We start from the raw sequence: 23868 nt of genomic DNA, 5'->3' as shown, positions 1-23868 counted from the left end.
TTTGGGCACATCTGATATATCAGATAATGTTCTGCTCTACAAAAGGTGGGACAGATATACAGATTGCTTAAAAATAATTAAAAGAACTAGTGATGATAGAAATCAGAAACAAAAACAAATTGCTGGAAAAGTTCAGCAGGTCTGGCAGCATCTGTGCAAAGAATTTCTCTCCACAGATGCTGCTAGGCTGACTGAGCTTTTCCAGTAATTGACATATGTTTCTTTGTTTGAAGAATCTGTACCAGAACCAATGCAGAGGATTAGACAGGGTGGACAGTGAGAGCCTTTTTCCAAGGATGATGACTTCAGCTTGTACAAGGGGGCATAGCTACAAATTGAGGGGTGATAGAATTAAGACAGATGTCAGAGGCAGGTTCTTTACTCAGAGAGTGGTAAGGGCTGGAATACCCTTCCTCCCAATGTAGTTAACTCAGCCACATTAGGGGCATTTAAACAGTCCTTGGATAAGCATATGGATGATGGTGGGATAGTGTAGGGGGAGGGGATTAGATTAGTTCACAGGTTGGCGCAACATTGAGGCCAAAGGGCCTGTTCTGTGCTGTATTGTTCTATGTTCTAAGTTATATGAGATCAAAGAACAATACAGTTCAGGAACAGGCCCTTCGGCCCTCCAAACCTTTGCGGACACATTTTGCCCTTCCATGCTAAAACCGCCTTTACTTATAGGATTTGTGCCCCTCTATTCCCTTTTCATGTATTCGTCCAGGTGCTTCTTGAATGCTGGTGTTACATAGAACATAGAACATTACAGCTCAGTACAGGCTCTTCGGCCCTCTATGTTGTGTCGACGTGTCATACCGATCTGAAGCCCATCTAACCTACACTATTCCATGTACGTCCATACGCTTGTCCAATGACGACTTAAATGTACCTAAAGTCGGCGAATCTACTGCCAGTGCAGGAAAAGCGTTCCATTCCCTTACTACTCTCTGAGTAAAGAAACTACCTCTGACATCTGTCCTATATCTTTCACCCCTCAATTTAAAACTATGCCCCCTCGTGCTCGCCGTCACCATCCTAGGAAAAAGGCTCTCCCTATCCACCCTATCTAACCCTCTGATTATTTTATATGGTGTTCTGTATACTTTTCCACGACCTCCAGGCACTTACCATGCTTTGTGTGAAAAACTAGCCTCAGACATCACTTTTAAACTCCCCTCCCAGCCCTGCACCTTGAACCTTTATCCCCGAGTAATTAACTCCTCCAACCTGGGAGAAGGCCCCACACTTCCCATTCTTTCCATGCCATTCACAATCCTATAAGCTTCTTTAAGGTCACCTCGCAATCTGCTGTATTCCAGTGAAAACCCAGTCTTATCCAACCTTTCTTCATAGATAAAATTCCCCCATACCAGGCAACATCCTGGTAAACCTTTTCAATACCCTCTCCAAAGTTGTAAGACATACTCACCTGCTCAAAATAGGGAAGTCAGATCTGTTAAGGAGTTTTAAACATGTGATTGATAAAGGAGAACTGCTGTTTCTATAGTTAACAGTTCAATTTGAGAGAAGGTTGTTTTTAAATTATTAATTATAATTATTTAAATTTTTTCTTGTAATTTTCTCCTACTTTTTCTTGATACCAGAAGCACATTAGGCTGACACAGGAAGCAAATAATGTCTTCTGCACTAAAACCTACTTCCATTATCAAGTTCTCATCAGATGTCCCATTTTTGGGGTTCGTTTGAAAATACTTAATGTTTGTGAAAAATTGTCTTCAAAATAGTTTAGTTTACTCCTTTGAGATGACTTTTAAATTTCTTCATTTCAATAGAAGACCTGTTCAAAGAAAGACTTATGCTGTGTTCAGTTTTTAAGTTGTTTGCTTAATTTGGCTTGTGCTTAATTTGACATGTTATTTTTATCAGCTAACGTCCACAAAAAGTGAGTCTCGGCTGAAACACCTTCTGCAACGATTACCTGGTTACTGCCCAGAGTCTCTGGTAAGAGGAATGTGGTCTAGTCTTAATTTACAGTTAGCGCACTTGCATGTTATTGCCAATACAGGAATGCTGTATTGATTCATGAAATTTTTCAGTTAGGTTACTAACTTTTGGCGTTTTGTTACACTGCCAACCCTGCATTGCTGTCTGCCAAGTACATCTTTAAATTGACAATCTTTCATGTATATAATCTGGGGGATCAGTTAGGTTAGTTAACTGAATGGCTGGTTTGCAATGCAGGGTGCTGTCTCTCTCAATCTGTAGCTGTTTCTAAAGTAAGAGCAGCACTGTGACGACAGCAACTTTACCTTTCTTTATACATTGCTGGACATAGTTAATGAAACAACTGATTAAAATGTATTTTCAAAAGACTTCATAGATTGTTAAATGTGTTTTTCTTCAGCTTGAATTCTGGGTTTGCATTAACTCTTCTTTACCTGGTAAGTGATGATTATTTGAAAAGAATTAATGATTATATAACAATATCTACTATCTCTATATATATAAGACCTTCACAATATTGTTGAAAAAGCATGTGTTTTGTTGAACTTGTAGTCAGGACAATTTACAAGAAACACCTAATTTGTGAACAATTATGAATAAAACCAGAAAGTGCTACAAAAACTCATCTGGCAGCATCTGTCCAGAGAGAAACAGAGTTAATGTTTCAACTCCAGTGACCCTTTGTCAGAACTGTTCTGATGTTGAAAAGATGCTTCCATGAGTGTGGAGTCTCGAACTAGGGGACATATACATAGAATGAGGAGCATGCACTTAGAACTGAAATGTGAAGGAATGCCTTCTCTCAGATAGTAGTGAGAGGATGAATGTCTGGCTCCAGCTACTATTTCTTATGTTTTTATGAAACTGGCCTGTAGTTTCCTTTCTGTCTCCCTTTTTGATTAAAAAAGTTGCATTTGCTTTCTTTCAGTCTAATTGGAACATCCCTAAACCAAAGGAGTTTTGGAAAATCAAACCAGTTCATTAACTATCTCGCTAGCCACTTCCTTTTAAGAAGCTTGGAAGTGGTATCTTGACCCATTGAAGGCAGCTTGTGTCAGTAACAATTTAACCAAAGCTTAGCAGTTAACTGTTGGTAATCATAAGCTAGTCCATTTTCCATTGCAAAACCATTGCTAATGAGAGTCCATTTCCCAATCAATAAGCTCTGTATCCTCACACAGTATTTGTTATTTTCCCTTTGTTTTGATTGATCTCGCAAATTGTCCTGATAAGTGCAAGACTAATAACTTTGCCAAAATATGCCTTTTTTTCTACAAGTGAAGTAATTAATGACCAAATAAACCATTTTTAATATATTTGGAATATACTCTACAGGAGCATTGTAGAAAAACGTTTACACCATGTTGCATAAAAAAAGTTATTAGGGAACAAAATAAAACTATGGCAACTGTACTTTTTAAGGTAGGAAGAGGTTCGGTAAGAGAAATCCTGAGCTCAATGTCTTAGCAGTTAATGCATTGCTACCAGTGATGCAACTAATGAAATCGGTGATGTTCTTGAGGCCAAAATTGAAGTACAGTTGTGTGGATTAGTTGTAAGGTTAGACAAAATTTTTAAAAATCAGGAAAAATGAGGGTGTGGATCAATTTGGAAACATTGAGGATTTTAACTTTCAGACATTGCCTAAGTTACAGCCTAAGTAGATGTACAAGTTTGGGAGTTTTGCGTGAATGGTACCTGATGCAAATTTGTGCAGGATGGAAGTTGGTAGCTATCCAGCAGTATATTGAGATAATTTACTACTGTTTGACTTAAAACACTGACTAAGGTTTCAGCTGCAGATCAACTCGGCAAGGGCAGAGTCATACGACATTATGGAAATCTGTGATGGCACGTGTGTGTAGGTAGACACAGGTTAAGTGAGTTAGCAAAATCTTGGCTGATGGAGTTTAACGTGGGAAGTATGAAGTTATGCATTTTGGCAGGAAGAACCGAGGAGCTGAATATTATTTAATGGAGAAACATTGTAGAAAGCTGCAGAACAGTGTGATTTGGGAGCCCTTGTGCATGGATCACAAAAACGTCAGCATTTGAATTCAGTAGATTGGAAAGTGAAAGCAAATGGAATGTTGGTCTTTACATTCCATTCCTTTTGAAGTTTAAGGGAGATTTTGCTAAAAATATACAAGGCATTCGTCAGACCACAGCCTAAATACTGTGAACAGTTGTAGGCCTCTCATGTAAAGATGGAGGCAGTCCAGAGAAGACTTACTAGGCTGATACAGGGTATGGAGGTACTATTTTATGAGGGGAGATTGTATAGATTTGTTGTTTGCTCAATGAAATTTAGATAAATGAGAGTTGGCTCATTGAAACAAGCAACATTCTTAGGGTATTTGACAGAATAGATGCAGAAAGGTGGTTTTCCCTTTTACAGCAGAGTTTCAGACCAGGGGACATAATGTCAGAAAAAGGGGTTGCACATTTAAGACAAAGAATTGAGAAGAATATCGACTCTGAGGGAAATCTGTGGAATTCTTTACTGCAGCCGGCTGTCAAGGCTGAGTTGTTAAGCATATTCAGGACTGAGAGAGACAGATTTTTAATCACTAAGGGAAATGGACAGTTATGGGGAAAAGACAGTAAAGTGGGTTGAAGATTATCAGATCGGCAATTGTGCCATTAAATGGCAGAGTGGACTTGATGGGCTAAATGGCCTGCTTCCCCTTTGTCCTATGATGTTCCTCAGACAGTACTGGAGACTGGGTCATTGAATTCCTTCAAAGTTCCTTGTACTTCTCGTAATTTATTCCTTAGGGTTCAGATAGCATTGTGTTAAATTTGTGGCTGCAGTTTTGTTGCTGAAAACTGCTTACAGTACTCCGTATTGTTTAATTAGTCAATGGAAAACTGACTTCAAAAATATTCATATTTAATATTCCTAAACTCTAGCATTGGTTGAATCATAGTTCTGTGGCTGGCATGAGGGAGTTACTATCCTTTGGGAACTCCATTTATAATCGTTAAGAATTCAACCAAAGACTGTAAGACAAAATGATCTTCAGCAAAGTTTAATTTGTTCAAAGATGCTCCTTCTAAATCTGGCCAGGTTGCAAACCAAGCAATGTGATTCAGCTAAATTGTATCTAATTGATTACACCCTTGATTAATCTTCCCAGGTATATTTCAAATTACGGTTTATTTGTTTACAAGCCTTTCTTGACCACAAAGGAAATGACTCCCATTTCAGGAATTTCCTCAGCCTTCTTTGTTGATCAGGGTATATTATTCAGTAAGTGTATACTTACAGTGCTTGAATGACTTCTCGGCTGGATATTGATGACAAACACATCCATAAGCCAGAACTCTCTTTGTCACTCACCTCAGCTCTGATCATGTGCAAAATGTGAAGGCTGGTGTTTGTGGTGTATTTTTCACTGAAATAGTCAGAACAGAATGAGTGCCATTACATGCTGCCCAAAATGTGTTGTACTTGAAATATAATTAAATCGGGTAGACTGTAACTGAAGCCAGATTGCAACCACATGAAACTTAATATAAATAAGTGAGGATGTGGCAAAGCCAATAGTAACAGGCTTTCAACTCATTTAGCTGCCAGATGGTTGTGGCTGCTACTTCCATAATCAAAATATATCCAGATGAGCAGGTATGTATACATGATCACATATTTTGGAAGCTGTAGGCTAAAGAAATTTTCATTTGGACGGTGCACTCATCTGGTTCAGAACTTTTGTAGTTACATTTATTGAGACAACACTGGCTATGCCTCTGGGTTTGCAGCAGGATGCCGAGTGCAGTCGTGGCTGTGGATAGAGCATGCTCTGCATGATACCTTCTTCTAAATTGGAGTCGAACTCTTCCAGGTGGCTGACTGGCAGGCTAGTCAATGCACCTGATACTTGTGTATAAACTGATTCAGCACCTTGCCTAATACTGTCATCTAGATGTCCGCAGCTGAGTCCCGCACGGCAGCAGGTGAGTTTGACAGTGAACCATCCTTTACTTTTAGCTGGTAGTAGAGCTCAGTGACTGGCTTTATGTAAATCCCAATGCCCTAGATTACTTCCAAGGTATGTGCATTTCCGGTGTCTGAATTAGTGGTTGCAAGTGTCAGATCAAGTGAAGTGACCTCTTCATCAGTGCTGCTCTTGACTTTCCTGGAATGTTTGTGGCATGGCAAGCAGTAGTTCTTGGGTGCCTAGAGTGGGAAGTGGTGTGTGTGAAGATAAGTGTGGGAAACAGAATATCTGTGGTCATGCCATCACCATCATGCTCACGATGCTAGTTTGCAGGAGAGGCTTAAGTCAGGAAGATGATGAAACCCTTAAAACTTTCAGCAATGTCAGGTGTAAAGTGCTTTGTTGCAGCCAGTCCCATGATGTAGACTGCCATCTCTTCAATAGGGTAAAGGAGATGAAGCTCCTTAGTTCCACACTCTAGGAATTGACCTCATGGCCACCTGCTGCCATTCCCTTCTGCGTGCGTTTTGACCCATCGTGGCATCTCTCTTCCTGCCTACCTGCACCATGGTTCCTTCCTAATTTGCATAGTTTCACATTACATTGCCATCTATATCTTTGTTGAATCATTGGTTGCAGAAAATATTTAATATTGCAAAATGAGTTCTACTTTGCCACGTTGTACAGGACCACAGTGCTATCTTTATTATTGATTTTTTTTTCCCCTTGTTTGACTTAAATAGTCAAACTTAATTAATTTGTTTAATTTCAGTGGTGAAAATGTGTTGATGTCAACAGCTGGTAATTTGAAGTTTGATCCAGGTGTTAGAATACTTAGAACACAGTTGTTTATCTTGCTGTAATTTACGAAAAATCAAATGTGAGATTTCTTTTTCTTCAAGTTACTTGATTCTTTTAAAGTTGAAAAGTGATCATCACATCTGTTTCTGGAATCAATTCATAGGAGCATCAAAGAAAACTGAAGGCTGGGTTGGCTTGGGGTGTTGTGAATTGGCCATTGCTGGAGAATGTCGACGTGCATGTAAGCAGGTAATTTGCATCAGTTGTATGTATTACAGCAATTTAAGAAACTGTTAATTTATGGATGAAGAGTTTGCGTAACTCTACAACAAGATGAAATAGTGCTTTATCATGTCCTCACAACATCCGGAAGTGCTTCACAATCCAATGGACTACTTTTGAAGTTTATCATTAGCATGGTTGTAGTGTACCAAATGTTATTTTGCATCAGACAAGGTGCCGCAAAACAGCAGATGTGACATATGACCCATTTATTTGGCTTTTGCTTTTGTTTGTTGAGGGATGACTGTTGATCAGGACATGATTGCTTGAAGCAGTTAACGGTTTTCTGCATCTGGCTCCAGTCCGACACCAATAAGTAACACTTGACTGCCTGCAGAAGTGGCCTAACAAAACATTCGGTTGTAACCTTGTCTTGTCAGAGGAACTAAAGATGGGCAATACATACCAGAAATGCCAACCTTACCAGTTTGCTATGTATGAATTTTTTTAATACAAGTGGAAAATACATGGAATACTTGAGTTAAGTAATATTTTTTGAGAGTAAAACAGAAAATGCTTCAGTCCAGCATCTTTGCGACCTAAGTGTTTCATTACTTTCCAATTCGCCTGGTCCATACCATTGGGTGATTGCTGCTTCTGGTTGAAGAAGTATCTGTTTGCACCAATCAAAATAGGCCCCCTCAGTTTTGAGATTGCTATATTTTGTTTTCTTATCTCAAATGCCACAAAAGTGAGCTCAGGGTTTTGGTTCCCTTTGTAGGCTCTTCCCTCAGAAAGTAGGTGCCCAGAATGGGGATTCATTATACAGATAACTTTGTTGATTGAGGGGGCCCATGACCCTCCTTACCATGATCTAACTATTTCAATGAATTTGTGAAAAACATATGGGTACTTCAGTGTTGACACACTTGCATTTGCTCAGTCTGCTGGTTGAAACTCGCAACTCCATGTAGACTTACTGCCCAGGCCAGAAAGACTTATATGCCCTGTTTTGTTGAGTGTGGTACAGAAATGGGGCTACTGGCAGGTAAAACAAGGACAGAAGGAGAGTGTTGATCTGTCAGGGTTTCTTGATGACAAACTGTACTTTACGGAAGGAGGAAATCTGCCATCCTTACTTGGTCTGCCCTACATCTGAATCCAGATACACAGCATTGTGGTTAAATCTCAACTGTCCCTGAAATGGTGTAGGAAACTACTCAGCTGTATCTAACCACTATAAAGTCTAAGGAAATGAATGAAATCAGACAAACCCTGGCATTGACCTGGGCACTGCGAAGAACATTGGCAAGCCCAGCCCTTTTGATCATTTGGAGACAAATGCCTTTGACTTTGGTTTGTCGTCATTAATGATTCCCTGCCTCTTCTCCTTTGAGACCCTCACGTTATTAGTTAAAAGTTAATAGAGTGATATCGTTGGACAGGGAATGGTTGAACATGCTCAAATCCATTTGTATTAATTGCATGTTCAATTGAGATTTTGTTTTGGATGTTATGACCACGTTGATAATTGTATTACAGGTAGTAAACCGAAAGCTATCTATTTTATGATTTAAACAAATTAAAATTGTTCATGACTAGAGCACTAAACAAAGACTTATCATTTTAAATGTGAGCTTTATAATCTGTGAAATTAAGTAGGTAGTCAAGCATTTGAGCCTTGGACGAACATTTGCATCAATTATATGATAACAAAGTGTATTTTCTGACCTTGTAACCTCACATGTTATGATCATATAGTTTTTATATTAGTTTACATTTTCTGTGGTATATTTTTATCATTATCATGCTCTGTTTTATTTTAGGCTTCTTCAAAGAATGACCTTAAGAGCTGTAGAAAGGAATTTGAGGTCTGTACGATAAAGTATTAATCACATTATGCAATTTTATTTAAATGTAATAGTTGCAGTGCAAGTTTCCCATAGCTCAGGAAACCTGACAGGAAAATAAGAAACCAGAATTACACTCGCACACTGTTGCGTGCTTTCTCTTGCATCCTCACTGGCAGTCTTGCCCATCCCAGGCCTCCTCTCTGTCTCTCCCCAGTCCCTTTCTGTCCCTATCTTTCCCATCCTACACCCCTCTTATAGTGATTGCCTCGACTACCACCCACAGTCCCCAGCATCTCACCCACTCTGAGCCAATTGCCGCAGGTTGATTTCAGTGGTTTCCCAGCTGTCAATTGACTAGCTTGTTACTTTGTCCGGTGATCAGGTGGGAAAGAGAACAAAAACACTTATGATATGGTTCTGTATTAAATTCAGCAGGACAGTACACAGCTTTGCAATGTTTTCCACACTACCGTGTTTTCCTATATTCTCACGCACCTTAATAGATATTGATTTGGGCCCTTCAGTTTGACTTTACAGTATAATACTTTACATCTGTATTTGTGAAAAACACAATGGTTGTCTAAGATAATAAAATGTGAGGCTGGATGAACACAGCAGGCCAAGCAGCATCTCAGGAGCACACTTCATCTGATGAAGGGTCTAGGCCCGAAACGTCAGCTTTTGTGCTCCTGAGATGCTGCTTGGCCTGCTGTGTTCATCCAGCCTCACACTTTGCTATCTTGGATTCTCCAGCATCTGCAGTTCCCATTATCACTGATACAATGGTTGTCTACTTGCCTGATTGCAGAACCAGCCTAAATGCTTTCAAAACTGTTCTATATCCTGCGTCTCCATTACATTCTGCTTTTGTTTTTCAGTATATCTCAACACCTTTTTTTTGAATTATACATGTTTATGTCTAGGCTGCAAACTTTAGAGTCCAAGAAGTGATTGTTTATTATCTGTTCATCATTTCCTCCCAATTTTTCTGGAATACCTAGCTCCCTTAATCAATTTCTTAACCAGTTACGATTTCCTCTTTGAATTCCTATATCTTCTAGCTCCTTAAGATTATTGTGAAAATTTCCTTAGAGGCTTTCTGGAAATAAATGAACTGTGTCAAAGGGAGTGATATTTGAAATCATTGCATTATTGAAAGTAAAAGGAAGTTGATTGCATAATGTCCAACATTCCTAATTCCATGATAATGAAATGTGAGGCTGGATGAACACAGCAGGCCCAGCAGCATCTCGGGAGCACAAAATCTGACGTTTCGGGCCTAGACCCTTCATCAGAGAGGGTCTAGGCCCGAAACGTCAGCTTTTGTGCTCCTGAGATGCTGCTTGGCCTGCTGTGTTCATCCAGCCTCACATTTCATTATCTTGGATTCTCCAGCATCTGCAGTTCCCATTATCACATTCCTAATTCCATGCTGGCTACATTTTTTCCATTTTGTTACTTGATCCTGATGTTTGGCTAATAGGTTTTTGTTTATTTGTCAAATTTGAAAACATTTTAAATATAGGTACATGGAGCCCACTGCAGGAAATTGTTCTGAATTTCTCATTCAGACAAACCTGCAGCCCTTCTCAAAAAGTTAGTCTGCTATACCATGCAAGCTTGAAGGACAGTTCACAGAGGATACAAGTATATGTTTAATGAACTACAAAGTACAGCAAAGTGAAATACAAACAGACAAACAAGGAGCAAGAGTAAACCACTTGACCAATCAAGCCTACTCCACCATTCCATAAGAACATGGCTCATCTGATTTTAAAGTGAACTCTGTTCCTGCATAACTTTGATCTTTCATCCCATTGGTAATCAATAATTTATCTCTCTGTGCTTCAAAAATTTAAAGATTCTGCATCCACTGCCTTTGAGAAAGGGAATTCCAAAGATACTCAACTTGAGAGAAAATATGCTTCCTCATGTCTTTTTTTTTGAATTGGCACCCCCTTATTTTTAAACTATGACCCACAGTTCTAGATTCTTGCACAAGAGGAAACATCCTTTCAATATGCATCCAATCAAGTCCCCTCTGGATCTTTTTTTTAAATTATTTGTTTATGGAACATGGGTGTCGCTGGCTGGCCAGCATTAATTGCCCGTCCCAAGTTGCCCTTGAAGCTGATGTGAGCTACCTTCTTGAACTGCTGTCGTTCACATGCTGTAGGTTGACACACAATCTTTTCATGAGGGAATTCCAGGGTTTCGACCCAACAACAGTGAAGGAACAGCAATTTGTTTCCAAGTCAGAATGGTGAGTGGCTTCGAGGCGAACTTGGCAGTTATGGTGTTCCCATGTGTCTGCAGCCCTCCTCCTTCTAGGTGGAGGTGATTATGGGTTTGGAAGATGCTGGCTAAGGATCATTGGTGAATTTTTGCAATGCATCTTGTAGATAGTACACACAGTTGTTACTGAGTGTCAGTGGTGGAGGGAGTGGATGTTTGCCAATTAAATGAGTTGTTTCGCCTTGGATACTGTCAAGCTTCTTGAGGTTATTGGGGCTGCACCCATCCAGGTAAGTGGGGCGTATTCCATCACACTTCTGGCTAGAGCCTTGTAAATGGTGGTCAGGCTTTGGGGAATCAGAAGGTGAATTACTCCCTGCAGTATTCCTAGTCTTTGTCCTGCTCTTGTAGCTACTGTATTTATGTGGCAAATCCAGCCTGGTTTCTGCTCAATAGTAACTCCCAGGTTATCGTCAATAGGCTATTCAGTGATGGTAATGCCATTGAATGTCAAGGGGCGGTAGTTGGATTGTCTCTTATTGGAAATGGTCTTTGCCTGGCATTTTTCTGGCACGAACGTTACTTGCCACTTGACAATCCAAGCTTGAATATTATCCAGATCTTGTTGCATTTAAACATGGACTGCTTCAGTATCTGAGTTGAGAATAGTGCAATCATCAATGAACATCCCCACTTCTGACGTTATGACGGAGGTAGGTTCTTAACAAAGCAACTGAAGATGGATACTACCCTGAGGAACTCCTGCAGAGATGTCCTGGAGCTGAGATGACTGACCTACAATAACCATGACCATTTTCCCATGTGTCAGATATGATTCCAACCTGCAGGGAATTTGCCCCCTGATATCCATTGATCCCAGTTTTGATGGGGCTCCTTAATAACATGATACATGAGATGCTGCCTTGATGTCCAGAGCTGCCACTCTGACCTTACCTCTGGAATTCAGCTGTTTGTCCATGTTTGAACCAGGGTTATAATGAGATCAGGAGCTGAGTCACCGTGGCGGAACCTAAGCTGGGTATCGCTGAGCAGGTGCTGTCTGATAGCACTGTTGATCATACCTTTCATCACTTTGCTGATGATTGGGAATAGACTGATGGGGTGGTAATTAGCCAGATTGCATTTGTCCATTATTTGTGTACAGGACATATCTGGGCAATTTTCCACATTGTCAGGTAGATGTCAGTGTTTGAACTGCATTGGTACAGCTTGGCTGGGAAAGCAGCGAGTTCTGGAGTTCAGGTTTTCAGGACCATTACCAAAGTGTTATCAGGACCCATGGACTTTGGAATATCCAATGCCTCCAACCATTTATTTGATGTCACATGGAGTGAATCGAATTGCCTGAAGACTGAGACCTGAGATGCTAGGGACCTTTGGAGGAAGCTAGGATGGATCATTCACTTGGCATTTCCTTTTGAAGATTTTTGCAAACGCTTCAGCCTTATCTTTTACACAGATGTGTTGGGCTCTTCAGTCATTAAGGATGGGGATATTTGTGGAGCTTTCTCCTCTAGTGAATTGTTTAATTGTCCACCATCATTCATGACTGGATGCGGCAGGACTGCAGAGCTTAGATCTGATCTGTTGGTTGTGGGATTATTTGGCTTGCAGGTAGTTATAGGAAAATGTGGCAAATGGAGCATATAAATTGGAGGATATTCTGATAGAAGTGGACACCTTCACCAGTCCAACTGAGCTTGGGGAATACCACCTGAGTAAAAGCTTTTGCCTGACTCAGAACATGTCTGGAACAGAGGGACTCTCGGTCAGCTCACAGCAAAACCACAAAACCAAGCTGAGCCTCAGCTAAATGGTAAAAACTTTCTTCAGGATCCAGGCTGGCAAGCCACTGCAGTTGCTGCCAGTATGTGGACTCGAGACAGCAAAAGATTCCCACTAGTTTGGAATTGAATTAAGAGAGCTCATGCTGGTATTCAGGAGATTGGATGCCCTGGAAAATCCACCTTTATCTGGTTTGGAACAATTAAATTACTGAGTAAAACCAAATCAGAACCAATGAAAATAAACATTTGGTTAGATGATCACCTGGTTCTTGTGGAGGTCAACACTGCGCAGCCATTCTAGTTTTTGCAGAACCAGCCCTTATCAAAATTTGCTCTGGATACCCACCCTCAAGTTTGCACAAGACCTTGGCTAGACTGATAACCTAAAGCAGGGCACCTTTACAGATTGAGGGTACAACTTCCATTACAGTCTTTTATGAGAAGTAGCTGATTCAGTTGCCACTGATTGTAGAAAAAGGCTCAAGCCCAAGCTGGATGGGGTGAAATTGGTTGAGAAAAATTCACCTAGATTGGCTGAGCATTCTTTCAATTAGAAAATGACTGCCTGAGTGAAGTCCTGATTTAAATACCCAAAGTTTTCAGGAAGATATAGGGACTATCAAAGGAGTCAAGGCCACTTTGCACTTTGACCAGGAAACAGTTTCCCAATTCTGCAAGGCATGCCCAATACCATTAGCCTTACGTGCAAAAGCCGAGGCAGAAGTCAGAAGGGTAGAAAGCGAAGGAATCAACAAACCAGTCCAGTTTGTGGAATGGGCGGCACCAGTCATATCAGTTGTGAAGTCCAACAGGTCAGTTTGTCTTTGTGGGTATTTTAAACAAACAGTAACCCATTTTTTTGTAGCTGGATAAAGACACAATTCTCACATAGAGGATTTATATGCAAAGCTGTTGGGGGTGCTGTCCTTCATGAAACTGAACATGAACCATGCAATGGCAGTTAGATGAGGATTTCCAGAAGTATGCAACGAATAATAACTGTGAGAATTTGTACCAATATACGAGACTGCTGGGGTATCATCAGCCAATTCAATTTTTCAGCATACAGTGGAGAGCTTCATTGGGACACTTATGAGCTAACATTGCCCCAATGTCATACAGGGAGGATGCTAATAATAGGGAGGACCAATAAGGATCACCTAGCGAACTTGGATATGGTCCTTAGACGTTTCTCCAAGGCGAGCATATGCTTTAGAAGTGATCTATTTGGGCTTCAGAGTCAACAAGACCAATTATACCCATTGGAAGATAAAACAAGGGCAATCAAAGGTTTCCTGGCTCCCATGTCTGTACTGGAGGTCGTTCCTTGGGCTGGTGAACTATTATGGAAAGTTCATACATAACCTGGCCTCCATCCTAGCACCTTTAAATTAACTCTTTTTTTAAGAAAAAGGGTGGTCCTTGGAAATGGCCGCATAGCCAAGCTGTAGCTTTTGTAAGTGAAGAACCAGCTATCATCCTTTAAGGTGTTGGCGCACTGTGATCCCAAGCAGGATGTGGTATTGACATGCAATGCCTCCCTGTATCACATCGGGGCAGTGTTAGCTCATAAGTGGCCCAATGGAGAGAAACGCCAACAGCATATTCATCCAGGACTTCGGCTAATACGCCTAGATAGAGGCGGTCGTATTTGGAGTCAGGCAGTTCCACCAATACCTTTTGCAGGTGTCAGTTTGTCATAATAATGGACCGCAAACCCCTGCTAGATCTAGTTAGAGGAAAAGACAGTGCTGCCCACAGCTTCAGACTGAATTTAGCAGATGGCTGTAATACTAAGTATGTGTAGTTACATGTTGGTACGCTGTTTTGGGAAACCAGGTCCGAATCTCTTGTTCCTTACCTTAAAACTGCACTCATGGTTATTGACCCATATACTAAGGGAATGGGAAATGTTTCTCCTTATTCACCCTGTGGATCATCCTGAGAACTTTGTATATGTCAGTTAGATATCTGCTCAGCTTTCTCTAGTCTGAGGAAAACAACCCCAGCCAATCAAGTCTGTTTTCATAGCTGCATTGTATGGCCTAGGCAACATCCTGGTGAATGTCCTGTGCACCTTCTCAAGTGCAATAACGTCCGTCCTAACTGGACACAGGACTCCAGATGTGGCTTAACTAATATTCTACACCTCCATGATAGCCTCCTTTCGCTTGTCTTTGGTGTCTTGACTAATAAAGACAAGTATCCTTTAAGCCTTCTTAAACACCATATTTACCTGTCCTGTTGCCTTCAAGGATCTATTGCTGTGCACACCAAAGCCACTCCAGTCCTCTATAAGTCCTCGCATCCCACCATTCAACCTCTGCTCCCTTGCCATGTTATTCCTCCAAAAATAAATTGTCTTTCACTTTTTAGGATTAAATTCCATTCACTGCTGTTCAGCCCATTTATATTGTCTGCTAGTCTATGGCTTTCCTCCTTGTCATTTACCACAGTGTCAATTTTTTTGTGCTATTTTCAAATTTATTGATCATCTCTTCTTCATTCATGTCTGGATCATTAAGGTACACTGCAAATTCAAGGGACCCAACAGTGAACCCTGTGATACTGGACACAGACTTCCAGTCATGAAAACACCCTTCAACTACCACCTTCTGCTTCCTGCACCAAGCCAATTTTGGATCCAGTTTGCCAAATTACCCAGGTACTTTTGGGCTGTTAGTCTTGCTTGGCAGACTGGTTAGGCAGCTATGTCAAGAGCCTTACTGAACCCATGTAGACCACAAAAGCTCAATACTGCAGGTAGCCTGGAGGAGTATAGAAACAATCATAGAATTCCTACAATGTGGAAACAGGCCCTTCAGCCCAATAAGTCCAAACCAAACCTCAGAGCATCCCACCCAAACTCATCCCCTATCACCTACCTAATCTCCACCTCCCTGAACACTATGGACAATTTAGCACTGCCAGTGCACCTAACCTGCACACCTTTGGCCTGTGGGAGGAAACCGGACTACCTGGAGGAAACCCATGCAGACAGAGGGAGAATGTGCAAACTCCACACAGCCAGTCATCTGAGGCTGGAATCAAACCTGGGTCCCTGGCACTGTGAGGCTGCAGTGCTAGCCGTTGTGCCGCCCCTTAATGAAGGATAAAAAGGAGAGAAAGCACAGGGACCAAGTGGGGAAAAAAAAAGAAGGAAATGAAAAAATCAAAGCAGTCATGAAAACATATTAACAAACAAGGTGTTCTCCCAGTATATAAGGAGCAAAAGGATTGTAAGGGAACAGTGGGACCTATCAGAGATGAAGAAGGGAACTTGAAAGAGAATATAGAGGATATGGGAAGAATTTAAAATTATTTTTTGTCTTCATGTTCACAAAGGAATGGAGTGATGTAGATACAGTAACCCAAAAAGAGCTATTCAAAGTATTGGACATAGTAATCAGAGAGAAAGTGTTGGAGGAGTTGAAATCCTTGAAAGTAGATAAGTCGCCAGGGCTGGATGGATTGTTCCCTAGAATGTTGAAGGAGGTCAGGTAGGAAATAGCAGAATCTGTGAGGATTATTTTCCAATTTCACTAGTCACAGGTGAGGTTCCAGAGGATTGGAGGCATGCAAATCTAGTTCCGTTGTTTAAAAAGGGTGCAAAGGAAATGCCAAGCAATTATAGGTCAGTTAGTCTGACTTTGGTACAAATTGTTAGAATCAATCCACACAGATTGGATAAACAGTCATTTAGAAAGGCATGGACCAGCCAGGGATAGATTTCAAGGGAAAGTCATTCCTTACAAATTTGATTGAATTCTTTGAGGAAGTGACAAGAAGGATTGATGAGGATAGTGCAGCGAATATTGTCTACACGGATTTTAGTAAGGAATTTGACAAAGCCATGGCAAACAGGTCAAAAAAAGTGAAAGTCCATTGGATACAGGGTAATGTGTTGAATTGGATCCAAAATTAGTTTAGTAACAGTAAATAAGTGGGGATAATTGATGACTGCTCTTGCAAATGGAATGCTGTTTCAAGTGGTGTTCCACAGGGTTTGGTATTGGGGGCCCTGCTGTTTGCTTTATACATTTACAATTTGGAATTGAATGTGGAGAGCAAAATTGGGAAATTTGCAGACGACACAAAAATTGGCCATGTAGTGGATAGCTGTAAGCTTCAAAATGATATCATTGGGTTGGTGAAGTGGAGCAGGGAAGTGGCAGATGGAATTCAACCCTGCTAAGTGTGAGGTAGTGTGTTTTGTGAGGTCAAACAGTAAAAGGGAAATAATAAACAGGAATGTACTGAAAGGTGTGGATGAAGTATTAAATCTTGGCGTACTGGTCCCTAAAGGTAGCTGTACAGGTACATAAGGTTGTAAAGCAGGCATATGGAATGCTGTCCTTCATTGGCAGATGTATGGAATACAAAATTGGGCTGTTATGATGAAACTATATATGACACTGGTGAGGCCACAACTGGAGTATTGTATGCAGTTCTGGTCACCACATTACCGGAAAGACATACTTGCTCTGGAGAGAAAAGATTTACGAAAATGTTACCAGGGCTGGAGAAATGTAGCCACAAAGAGAGATTGAAGAGATTGGGTTGTTTTCCTTAGAACTGAGAAGACTGAGGGGTACCATGATTAATTAATACAAAATTGTGAGGGGTGGAGATCGAGTAGGCAGAGGAACCTGTTTCCCTTAGCAGAGAGTTTAAAAACCATGGGTCATAGATTCAAGCTAAGTGTCAGAAAGATTAGAGGGGACATGAGGAATAAGCTTTTTTTACGCTGAGGGTGGGTGTCTGGAATTCACTGCCTGAGTTGGTGGTGGAGACAGATACCCTGAACTCTTTAAAAGTACCTGGATCTGTACCATAAATGCTGTAAGCTACAGGACTATGGGCTGTTGAGAAGAGAATGGGATTAGCAAAGGCATCTGGGTATCTTTGGGTCGGTATGTACAAGGTAGGTGAATGACCCCCCCGCCCCGCCAAGAACCCGCCTTCTGTGCAAAATCATTTATATGGTTCTAAGATCCATCAACTGCACCACCCTCATTTATGCACTTTGTTACTTCATCTCAAAATTAAAATTTGATAGACATGATCCTCCCCTGACAAAGCCATGTTGACTGTCCTTGTTTAATATATATCTCTCCAAGTGGAGATTAATTTGAGCCCTTAGATTTCCCTACCTCTGATCGATTCACAGTTTCCTGATTTATGCCTATCACTTTTCTTGAATAATAGTACCACATTAGCTGTCTTCCTGCACCCCTTGTGAGGCCAGAGAAGTTTTGAACATCAGCATCAGAGCCCCTCCTCATGGATCATGTTTCAATTTAACCTTTAATATAGTAAATGAAAAATGGAATGATTCCAGCAGGAAATGTCTTAGAGGGCTGATTGTCTGAGTTATTCCTGATATGCATGGAATAACAATTGCATGAATTAAGAGAACTGCAATTAATGGTAAAAACAACTTCAAATCAAATTCAGTGCACTTATAGTCAGACTGTTATGTCTTCAAAGTGGAAAAGTAACTATAGGTTCTCAAACTGCTTGAGAGTTGTGTTTCCTTAGTAGCTATGCTCTTAAATAGCAAACTGTTAGAATACCGACTTCACATTTTCCTTTGGAAAATTTATTTTTAAATAGTGATTGCTGATGACCTAGCGATCAAATGATGTTCTCCGAGATGCATTTCAAATTGAGTAATGAAGCAAAGTTATCCAAGAAAAGTTCAAGAACTAAAATACCTGCTCTAATCCTTGAGCAACTGTTAATCTGAGCCCCAACTCACCATGGATTACCCATAGCTACGTCACTTGCCCTAACTCCCATCCCATAGGGCTTGGCCGCACTGGTCCCAACAGCCCCTCTGGAGCTGGTATTCTCTCATCAAATGCTCAACCCGATGACCACCTGTCAGATCTGACACCCCGATCTACCCGAAGCACTCATCCATTTAACTGGCATCTCGGTTGCCCTGCACTTGAGCCCCTCAGCCACCTAGCACTCTTCTCCTACTCTTTCCCACTCATTTAATGATTCATGGTGGCTTTCAAAGTGTATGTTGGACATTTAAGCTCCAGAATGCAACACTCAATGCTGTAAAAGGGAGAGTGTTTTTGATGATGATTTCTGCTGCTGGATTCAAGGTTCCTTGGATGGTTCCTTAATAGGAAGCTCCTGTCCGGGAATCTCCAGCACAGAAGTCATCAAAAGGTAAGTGGGCGTTTTTTAATCTGATCATTGTTGAAATGGAATTTCCCACCCTGATGAAGTATCTGGGTCAGTTTGATTGGTGGCATTGTGAAATTTAAACTTTGACCTCTCAGTCAGTCATCTTAATTCTTTAATTCTCTTTACTGTTTATCCTTTAAACAATATAAATTTGTTTTTATCGTCTAGCTTGGAAAATAACTTGTATATTTTGTAATATTTGTGTAATGTGGTTAATTGGTTCCCTTGTATTGATTCTGTTGAAGTATTCAGTTTTACTTTGTCAATAATCAAGGCAAATATACATTTTTAAACTGATTTAAACTGGTTATATTTTTTATAGGTATTGGCTGTGACTACTTCAAGATCTCCCCCTCTCTCTCTGAGGTCTTTTATCACTACTTGTTCCCTTAGTGCAGCCCTGTCTTTTTATGAAACAGTTACTGTCCTTACTATAATTTCTGCTTCTCTTTGTTCTTACCATCCGGACATCTTCTGATGCTATCCCATGTTCTCAAACAGCATTTTTTTTTGGTTATTACGTAGCTAAGCATATTGTTTGTTTTGTAATTATGCCCAATTTTTCAAACATTACATTGACATTTATTTTGAATAATTTAGTTTAAAATGAATATTTGATGTGTAAAATATGATTTAGTAGTCCTCTGTTTTGTTACGGAGATTGACTTTATGTAGTTCTTAAAAGACTGGCTAGTTATTGTACTTTTGATATGTAAAATGCAAATCGCGTATTCTTATGTCAGTCTAAAAAATTTGATTTGTCTAATTATTTGATCTGTGTGAGGAATGAGTATCAGTTCTTGTTTGAAGTGCCAAGATATTACTGAGATTAGCCTTTATTGGTGGTGAGGAAATGGAGATGTGAAAGAAGCAATGAAGTGAAAGCTTTCTACTCTATATTGTGTACTTCTAGTAGCTGATTCGAAAATATAACTGCTGATGCCATAATTAACTTACATTTTAAAGAGGTGATAGAATAAGTTTGAGGAACAGATTTGTATGTGAAGTATTTTCTGAGAGGGCATATTTCTGTGACTGTTGCAGCTAATTTGTGCATTACTTTTTTTTTGTATTTCAGACTGCTTTCTTCAGCTGTGTGAACAGAAATGAGAGTAAGATCATTTTTACCCTAAAACATGGAAATGATGCTGATGAATGTATAACTGAATTATTTTAGTGTTTCCTTAAGTGTATTGAGATGGCATATGCTTAAATGGTGATTTAGTTAAATTAATAACCTTAAATCTGCAGTTGATAAAATGGGTTGAAAATTAATTCGGCCCACTTAACAACTGAAGATTGCAAAACACAACATATGTGATATGGACGACATAATTACAAACCAAAAGGACCGTTGCATAAAGGTTAGCCAGAAATACAAAAACTAAGATTTTGTCATGGGCTGCGCGTGTGTAAATCATCAGAGAGAAGGCCTCAAAAGGTGTAAGATGGTCCTGCATATCAGAATTATGGACTGAACCTGTGTTGGAGGTCAAGTTAAAGTGGGCTCTATACTACTTTATTTAGCTGGATTCTTCTGTATTTGGTAAGTTCCTGTCCAGCTCACATGCATTCACTTGCATCATATCTACCACGATATAGCCAGCAATAATTAATTACTTTTGTAGTGCAGGTATCTTGCGTTAAGAGTGGATGGGAAGGGCCAAGATATTATCATAGTTATGTTTCCTGAGTAATATTGCTCAGTGTACTGAAATTTGAAGTATTCTCGTTTTAACCCTAGTTCGAAGATATTGAGCAAATAAAGAACATAAGGATAGTTGGCCTGATAACTTAACTTAATATTTGCTTTTGTTGCATTACAGAGGGATCCCTGTGTTGCAGCTATGCAGGCCGACACACAAACTGTAGAGAATATTGCCAAGCTATTTTCCGTACAGATTCTTCTCCCACACAGTCGCAGATTAAAGCTGTAGAAAACTATTGTGCCTCCATCAGCCCACAGCTTATCCAATGTGTCGACAACTATACTCGCTCATATCCAATGAAAAATCCCATTGATAGTGAGTATCAACATATTAAACTATTTCAGTAGTTGTTAGAGCAGATGTCTTCTAATTCGTCTTATAATTGCCTTTAGTCTTGCAGAGAGCATGCATGTCTTCATTGCGAAAGTGAACTTTCCATTCAGCAGCGTTTGCTGCTTCCTCTCTTGCCCTTTCTCAACAGCCCATTGGCTCCTATCATGACCCTGAAGCTTTATCCATGCCTGAGATCTTTTGCATCTCCTCTCTTGGTCTCATTCAGCCCCTCGCGTCTGTTCTGTCATTTAATATGATCATGGTGGATCTTATCGTAACCTCAAATCCACATTCCTGCCTGCCCCAATGACCTTTCACCCCTTACTTAACAATAACCAAATCTACCTCTGCATTAAAAATATTAAGGACTTTGCTTTCATGATCCTCTCATGAAGAGAGTTCCAAAAACACACAACCCTCTGAGAAAAAAAATTTGCTTCACCTTTTTTTAATAGGTAGCTCCTTAATTTTTAAAGTGATCCCTGGTACTTGTTTCTCTAATAAGAGAGAATGTTCTGTTTACATCCAACCTCTCAAACCCTCAGGATATTTACATTTTGATCAAATTGCAACTTATTCTTTACAACACAAGCAGATATAAGCCTACCCTGTTCAACCTTTCGTCATAAGATAACCATTTTGTTTCAAATATTAGTCTGCTAAATCTCCTTTGAACTACTTTTGCATTCTTAAATAAAGTGACCAATATTGTACACAGAATTCCAGAAATGGTCTCACCCATGTCTTAAACAACAGAAGCACAACCCCTCTCCTTTTGTATTCAGTTTCCTTCACGATTTTAACATTCCAATAGCTTCCCTAATTAAGAGATAACAAAACGTGGAGCTGGATGAACACAGTAGGCCAAGCAACACCTTAGGAGTACAAAAGCTGAAGTTTCGGGTCTGGACCTTTCATCAGAAAAGGGGGATGGGGAGAGGATTCTGAAATAAATAGGGAGAGAGGGGGAGGCGGACCAAAGATGGATAGAGGAGAGTTGCAGTGGGAGAGAGATCCCCTGAGGTTGGTCCGGAGGGTAACTTCTTCAGATTTGGAATCCTGGAAGAGGCTTCGCAGTGGGGTTAAAATTGTGATCAGAGATAATGGGAACTGCAGATGCTGGAGAATCCGAGATAACAAAGTGTGGAGCTGGATGAACACAGCAGGCCAAGCAGCATCTTAGGAGTACAAAAGCTGACGTTTCGGGCCTAGGCCCTTCATCAGAAAAGGGGGATGGGGAGAGGGAGAGGGTTCTGAAATAAATAGGGAGTGAGAGGGAGGCAGACCAAAGATAGAGGAGAGTTGTCAGCTTTTGTACTCCTGAGATGCTGCGTGCCTTGCTGTGTTCATCCAGCTCCACACTTTGTTATCTCGGATTCTCCAGCATCTGCAGTTTCCATTATCTCAGCTTTCCTAATTACTTGCTTGTACCTGTGTAACACGCTTTTGTGATTCATGCACCACGACACCCAGATCATTCTGCATCTCAGAGCTCTGCAATCTCTCGCCATTTGGTTAATAAAGAACATAGAGCAGTACAGCACTGAAGTAGGCTGTTCAGCTCACCAAGCTGCGCTGACACGTGATGTCTTTCTAAACTAAAAGCCTTTTGCCTGTACATGGTCAGTATCTCACTATTCCCTGCTTATTCATGTGTGTGTCAAGATGCCTCTTAAACATTGCTATTGTGTTTACTTATAACATCATCTCTGTCAGGATATTCCAGACACTCTCCACCCTCTGTGTAAAAGATAAAATTGGCTCTCGCATCTCATTTAAACTTTCACCCTGTTAACTTAAACCTATGTCTCTGAGTAATCTACATTTCTACGCTGGGAAAAAGATTCTGACTGTCTATGCCTCCCATAATTTTATAAACCTCTATCAGGTCACCACCTCAGCGTCTGACGTTAAAATGAAAACAAACCAAGTTTATCCAATCTTTCAGAGATAATGGGAACTGCAAATGCTGGAGAATCTGAGATAACAAAGTGTAGAGCTGGATGAACACAGCAGGCCAAGCAGCATCTTAGGAGCAGGAAAGCTGATGTTTCGGGCCTTGACTCTTCTTCAGAAAGGGTCTAGGCCCGCAACGTCAGCTTTCCTGCTCATAAGATGCTGCTTGGCCTGCTGTGTTCATCCAGCTGTATACCTTGTTATCTCTTTATCCAATCTTTCCTCAGAGCTAATACCCTCCAAGCCAGGCAACGTAAAGCTCTATACAGCTGCAGTATGACTTGCTGATTTTTATACTCTTCTGCTGTGACTGATGAAAGCAAGTATGCCATATACCTTCTTGATTACATTATTCACTTGTGTTGCTACATGCAAGAAACTGTGGACCTGTATGCCTAGATCTCACTGTATGTTGATCACACTAGGGTTTCTACTGTTTACTGTGTACTTCCCTCCTGCTTTAGACCTTATAAAATGCATCACCTCACGTTTGTCCATTTTTAAATTCCATCTGCCATTTCTCCCCCAAAGTCTCCAGCCTATCAGTATCCTCTGGCAATCCTCCTCACTATCTGCAGTTGTCCCAACCTTTATATCATTGTTACCAATCAGGCCACCTAGATTCCCCTCCAAATCAATTATAGGTGTTACAAACAACAGGGGTCCCAGTATTGATCCCTGAGGATCACCACTAGTCACAGATCTCCAGTCAGAAAAATACCCTTCCACTGTTACTGACTGTCTTCTTCGGCCAAACCAGTTTTTTACCCATCTTATTAGCTCACCGCAGATCCTATGCGATTTAATCTTCTGTATAAGCTTGCCACGAGGGACCTCA

General features: G+C 40.5%; 1 protein-coding gene across 2 annotated transcripts in view; it reads left to right on the top strand.

Annotated features, from left to right (window-relative positions):
- reck (reversion-inducing-cysteine-rich protein with kazal motifs) overlaps positions 1-23868 on the top strand; it is a 174604-nt gene that overhangs the window by 55782 nt on the left and 94954 nt on the right. For both annotated transcript variants that reach the window (XM_048529019.2, XM_048529021.2), the window contains 6 exons: positions 1891-1965; positions 2369-2405; positions 6874-6959; positions 8759-8803; positions 20111-20144; positions 20859-21056. In XM_048529019.2, the coding sequence (XP_048384976.2) occupies positions 1891-1965; positions 2369-2405; positions 6874-6959; positions 8759-8803; positions 20111-20144; positions 20859-21056 (475 nt within the window). The remainder of the gene's footprint in view (positions 1-1890; positions 1966-2368; positions 2406-6873; positions 6960-8758; positions 8804-20110; positions 20145-20858; positions 21057-23868) is intronic.

Source organism: Stegostoma tigrinum, chromosome 5 (genome assembly GCF_030684315.1).
Source record: "Stegostoma tigrinum isolate sSteTig4 chromosome 5, sSteTig4.hap1, whole genome shotgun sequence".
NCBI classification, from domain to species: domain Eukaryota; kingdom Metazoa; phylum Chordata; class Chondrichthyes; order Orectolobiformes; family Stegostomatidae; genus Stegostoma; species Stegostoma tigrinum.
Note: the sequence above shows the minus strand (reverse complement) of the source record. Positions and strands in the feature narration are given on the sequence as shown.